Source organism: Micromys minutus, assembly GCF_963924665.1.
Source record: "Micromys minutus genome assembly, chromosome: 3".
In the NCBI taxonomy this organism is placed as follows: domain Eukaryota; kingdom Metazoa; phylum Chordata; class Mammalia; order Rodentia; family Muridae; genus Micromys; species Micromys minutus.
Genome location: NC_137972.1, coordinates 44,221,401 through 44,227,348, shown reverse-complemented (window position 1 = coordinate 44,227,348; position 5,948 = coordinate 44,221,401). Strand labels below are relative to the sequence as shown.

At 38.6% G+C, this 5,948-nt stretch overlaps 1 protein-coding gene across 1 annotated transcript; it reads right to left on the bottom strand.

The window, feature by feature from the left end:
* Window positions 1-1,071: 1,071 nt before the first annotated feature.
* LOC308418432 (small ubiquitin-related modifier 1-like) lies at window positions 1,072-1,469 on the bottom strand. Its single transcript, XM_080913804.1, has one exon. The coding sequence runs from the start codon at window positions 1,407-1,409 to the stop codon at window positions 1,104-1,106; it is 306 nt and encodes a 101-aa protein (XP_080769930.1). The 5' UTR covers window positions 1,410-1,469; the 3' UTR covers window positions 1,072-1,103.
* Between the last annotated feature and the right edge of the window lie 4,479 nt (window positions 1,470-5,948).

The window sequence follows — 5,948 nt, the reverse complement described above, 5'->3', positions numbered from 1 at the left end:
AATTTTTCTATCTCTCCCCACCCCTGAAAATTTATTCTTCACCCCTATTCATCAGGAAGAAGCCATGGAGAATCATCATCCCTGTTCCCTGTGTTTGAGTGTCTGGTTATGGTAATTTTAAAAATTATAGATAGATTGTCATTTTAAGGGAGAATTTGAAAATGGTCATAATTTTGAGCAGGTAGGAAACTAATTAGAGAGCTTAGACTTGAGAATTTTTGTCTTTTCTTCCTCTTCTATATCTTTTCTTGAGTTTAAAAAGAAAAAGAGGATAAAGTAGTATTATAAGAAATTAGATACTTGGGATTTATTACTAAATTTATTCTTTTTTTACGGTTTTTACAAATATTGTTTATTTTAATGAAGCTGGTACAGATGATGTCCCTTGAAAACCCATGTCCCAGGCCAAAAAGTACAAATAGAATCAAAAGGAGCAGTGTCTGTTGCGTACATTTCTGTATGAGTAACTCTATTATTAATTGCTGATGAAAATTAGAACTTTCTTGGGATCTTCTGACAATACTGTCTTGCTCAAGACACTTTCTCTTCAGTGAAGCCACCTTTGGAGTTGGCTGTTACTCTCACTGTATCTGTCATCTTGGCTACAAACATGATGTTCTTCTTTTGGTCCAGACCCTCAGATTTCAAAAGTAGCTTCAAGCTGAGGAAAGGTCATTTTCCACATTTCAGTTCTCTGAAAATTTTCCATCTGCCACTGAAAATCACAGTCCAGCAGTGAAGCAGCCACATGCTGTAACTTCAGGGCCAACTGAAAGGTCATAGGAAAGCTCCCATTGGTCAATCTTTTTATCATCACAAACCTGAAAATGCACAGTCCTGGAAAGGGTGGCCTCACTGTGCACACATGAAATTTCTTAAAAGAAGGGCAATATTAAGGAGCTGAGGTCTGATCACCAAAAATCAGTACAACAAAAACAACCAATAATGAATATTGAACACTAGAATTCAGATTACCAGATGTTCTAAGAGATATAGTGCCAGTATTCAATTTTCATTTTGAATACCACATTACAAAAGAACTAGTTTTAAAAATAAAAAGGGATTGAGGGAAAAGGAAAAAATAAAAAAATAAAAAGAATTATCTAAACCATCAAGTGGCCCCCCGTTTGTTCCTGATAAACTTGAATCACATCTTCTTCCTCCATTCCCAGTTTTTTCGAAGTATGATTATCAGCAATCCTCTGATCTTCAAAGAGAAACCGGAGTGAATTCATTGGAACTCCCTGTCTTTGACAGTATGATTCTTTGAGTTTCTTGAGATGTGTTGTCATTTTCACTTTGAAATGTATCTCACTGCTATCCTGTCCAATAACTTTGAGTTTAATGTATTCTCCTTCCTTCTTATCCCCTAAGTCCTCAGTTGAAGGTTTTGCCTCCTGGTCAAACATGGTGATGGTGGATTCACCCGGGGGTCTCCGAACCACGGCGGGCTCTGGCAGGCAGAATTGCACTCTCCTAAATTTATTCTTAAAGAAAGCATTGCATATCCATAATCTTACATTGGTAGAAATCTTTATATTTGATGAAGTTATAATTTCTTATATTAGTACAGAATTTATATATTGATACACATTTAAGGTTTTCATTGGTATAAATCTTTGTATATTGATACAAAATTTAAAATTAATTTTGTTACTGCTTCCTATATATTCGGGTAATTTAATTTGTTCTCAGATCTGTAATGTGGTTAAAGACTATAGTCTCATAATCAAATTTAAGTTGTTTAGCATTAAGGAAGATGATCTAGATTTGAAAGGATGGTTTTCAGATGGTAATGCAAGTTACAATCAAAACACAATTCAGGTATAGAATTTTAAACTCTTTAAGTTATGATAGATGATGAGTAACAATTTTCATAATTGTTATAATTATGTTCAAAATATATCTGAAAGAAAAGAATCTTTTAAAATGGACAAACAAGGGAATGTGGGTTTGGTCTAGTGCCACTTGTGTTATGTTAACCTGCTCCCCAAATTACACAAGGATCTACAGATCTGCACAGAAGAAACTGAGGGAACTCCGCCCCCGTTGGTTTTAATTGTTAAATAAAACTGCAGGCAGCCAATGGCTGGGCAAGGAGACAGAGGTGGACTTTTAGGATTTCTGGGCAAGGGACACAGAGAGAGAAAGGGACAGCTGCCATGCTGGGAAAGGAGAGGGGACATCATACCTGAGAGGTGCAGAGGACAGTGATGGCTGACATGTAAGAGCCAAAGATTAGCCCCAAGGGCCCACCTGACTGGCTCTAGGGCAACAAAGATAGAATGTAGATTTTAGTAAGCAATAACTCAGGAATATTGATGGGGCAGTGTGTTAGCCATATGGAAGTTTGGAAGTGGCTCAGACATTGGGCTCTTTAAGGCATATCAGAATAGAAAGATGCATGTGTGTACATGTGTGTGTGTGTGTGTGTGTGTGTGTGTGTGTTTCATTCAAGAACCCACAACATTGGGGCAGTAGTGAGGAGTGCTGCTACTGCCATCACTGGGGTCAATTTGAGTGGGATTAATTAGGTACCTTCACATGGAGTCAGTCAGTAATGTACCAGGTGATAAGTAAACACCAGTCACTGCTACTTCTGTGGTTGATGATTTCTGCTGTTGGAAGGGTGACAAGGCAGAGGAGAATGTTCTTTTGTCACATGGTTTCCCATTACTCTACATTCATGTTGGTAGAACTGGTCAAAATGAGAAAGAACTGAGGTCAGATAAGGACTCTGCTCAGCAGTTGGCTTCAAAGCTTTCCTACGTACTAAGTTCACATTGAGAATCTTATATGGATGGCACAATTGAATCCTTATAGTAACCCAGGACCTAGAAATCAGTTTCCTTATTTTCCAGACAAGATACTGTGTCCTAAAAGTGACTTGACCAATGCCACAGAGATAGAAGGAAATAGAATTGGAGTAAAAAATAAAATTATTTGTGTGTGTGTGTTCATGTGCATGTGTGTGTGCATGTATGTTATACTTGAGCATACACACACATACAAACACACAGAGACACACAGACATACACACACAGACACACACACATAGACACACACAAAAACAGACAGGTCACCTTTTTCACAGAACCATTTCCTTCACCAACAAGAATTGGGCTTAAAGCTGCATGAATGTGACTTTTTTTTTTTTTTTTTTTTTTTTTTTTACATAATTTTCTCCCTGAAGTTGCAGGTCACTCTGCAGCAAGCACAGTTCTTTGAATGTGCACCAGGGCAGCTTTAGGCTAGAGATGTGGTGGGCTGAGGAGGGGCTGGATCAGTTCTGGGTGTTCTGGCCTGAGGAAGAAAGGGGACTTGCCAGCCCTTTAGATGTGCATATATTATTAAATGATTCAAAGTGTCTGTGCTCCAAACTGTGGCTCTTCTCGGTGCTCTTACCTCATCGACTTTCAGAGACAGTGAACCGGGTTTTGGACTTTTCAACTCCTCCAGCCTTTGTGGAGTCACATGTAATACCTCTCATTCTAGGTGGCCTGCAAAGAGAACTGAGATAAGAGATAAGCTGTAAGTGTCTCTTTTCCTTCCTCTCCAGAACTATTGTATTTAATTTAGTGGGGGAAAAGTTTACAGGAAGAGAACTTGTTCTTGCTTTGGAGATAAAAACAGCATCTGCTGCCTGCCTTTCGAAGAGTAGGCGGCAGCTGGGAGAAATTATTCCTATCTTATCCTTGACCCTTTTCTCTGGGCTGGTCACCTTTCTATCTAATGACTTACGCTGTTTGATTCAAAGTTATCACCATTGCACTCATTAGTCCAGTAGCACCTGTGTGTATAGATTTACGGTTTTGCTCAGCTTTTAAGTTTAGCCAAGTTCTGCATAGAGCAGTACACAGCCACGTTCTGCTCTCCCCCGTCCTCTCTCAGCTACAACTTCAGAAGAAAGTGTTCTTACACAGCAGACAGCTTTGCTTCCATTGGGCAAGTTCAGTAATGAACGTCTCTTGTTCTGAAGGAAACTACTAGTTCCCCAAGTCCTGGTAGAGAAACAGTCAAATCCCTGGCTTCTTCTTTGTTTTCTCTTCAAATATTTCATTTTAAGATAAATTATATTTGGGGGATACGGAAGGACATGTATTTAAAATATGACATGTGCCTTTTTCTTTTCATTTACAGAAGAATTTTTCTGGTACCCAGAAGACTCGGATAAGCAGAAACCTTATCATTAACTCAGATTTGGGAACACTGTAGTTTGGTGTCTTCTGAGTGGCTTTTTGTTGTGGTTTGAATTCTAGGATAGAAGACAAACCTCGGAGAAGTACTGAACTCCCTGATTTGTCCCTCTGCCACCAAGAAACTGCTTTCTGAAGCACCAGGAGGGATGGAGCTTACTTAAAAAAAGTTCAGAGACAGAATTATATGTTTCTTCTTTTGAACTCTGTTATTTTTGGGAAGTGGGAGTCACTGGTACACAGAGCCCACCTCCATCACCATGATTGGACAGTTCTGATGCTCCGACATTAGGAGCACAGAGATGAAGAGGGCTGACTAGAGAGGGAAAGGGGAGTCAGGAAGGCTTTATCTCCTACTCTCAGCATGTTCAAATCCTATGACGAATCATTATTTACCACATGGCAACACTTTGACTCATGAACTGCAGGGTGAGGGCTTTGTTGTTGACGGTATCTTCTCATGGCTGGAATTACATTCAAAATACATGCTTCTTGCCCTACTCTAAGAATAGGCTTTAACAAGAACCTTATCTAAATATTTTTGTTAACATGTCTGTCATTAAGAGTTTGGGAAGAAACAAAGACCTCTGTCCTTACACAGTGACAGATCTCTCACTTAGATTCAGAAATAAGCCAGAGGTGAATTCACACAGGGCAGAACAGGGCCTGGAAGCTCTGAAGCCATAACTTGCTTGATAGCCACAGATCAAGAGGGGACAACTTCACACATTTCTGGGTTGTTTCATGACCATGATAGAAATTCATTCTAACAGCATACCTCAGGAGTTCAGCTTGGCCTGGGAGTGAAATGTATTTAAAAGACAGAAAAAGATGCTGGTCTGTGGTTCATTCCTCCCTCTTAAAAAGACCATGTCTGAATGTAAGGAGATAATCGTCTAGACCAGAATCTACATTCAAAACAGCAACTGTAATTCTTGATCTTTTACTATACTGTTTAATTTAGGAGTTAGAATTCAGGGCGGGGGGAAGCTCTCTCAAATATACCACTGATTCAAAATGTCAAGTTCACAAAGTAGAAAAAAATCATATAAAATTTTGATTTGTATTTCATAGTTTTGATTTGGAACTCAATAACATGGCTCTATATTACATGTTTATGTCAATTTCACTTTGTTTTCCTTTTCACCTAAATACATATGAGTTCAAGTCACTCCTCCAGGGTTACCAGGTAGCCACATCTGGAAGGCTTACTAGTTGTGGCTTTTTGTTTTAACTTTGTTGATCTAATTCTTTTTCAAAGTACATTAGAGCCAGTTCTCTTGATTTTCATTTTCTACTGGAATACAACATTTAAATCTCAGTTCAATAAAAATTATTAAAACTTATTCCCCATGGTTTACCATATGAGGCAATGGTACCATTCAAACAGGTTAAAGAGTAGGGCTAGGGATGGAAAGATAATTCAACAGTTAAGAGCATCAGCTGTTAATTCAACAGTTAAGAACATCTTCCAGAGGTCCTGAGTTCAATTTCCAGTCCTCATATGGTGGCTCATGACCATCTATGAATTCCAATGCCCTCTTCTGGCATGCAGGGTACATGTAGACAAAACATTCATATCCATTAGATAGATAGATAGATAGATAGATAGATAGATAGATAGATAGATAGATAGATATTTTAAAACAAAAAGGGTAGGCACCTTGAAATGCTCATTTAGTTAAGAAGTCCAAATATGTGCTTGGTCTTGGAGGCTGTGAGCTCACACAGGCATTACCTGTATAAAGAAAG

Coding starts and splice junctions, on each gene's coding strand:
- LOC308418432 (XM_080913804.1), bottom strand. CDS start 1,409: ATGTTTGACCAGGAGGCAAAACCTTCAACTGAGGACTTAGGGGATAAG.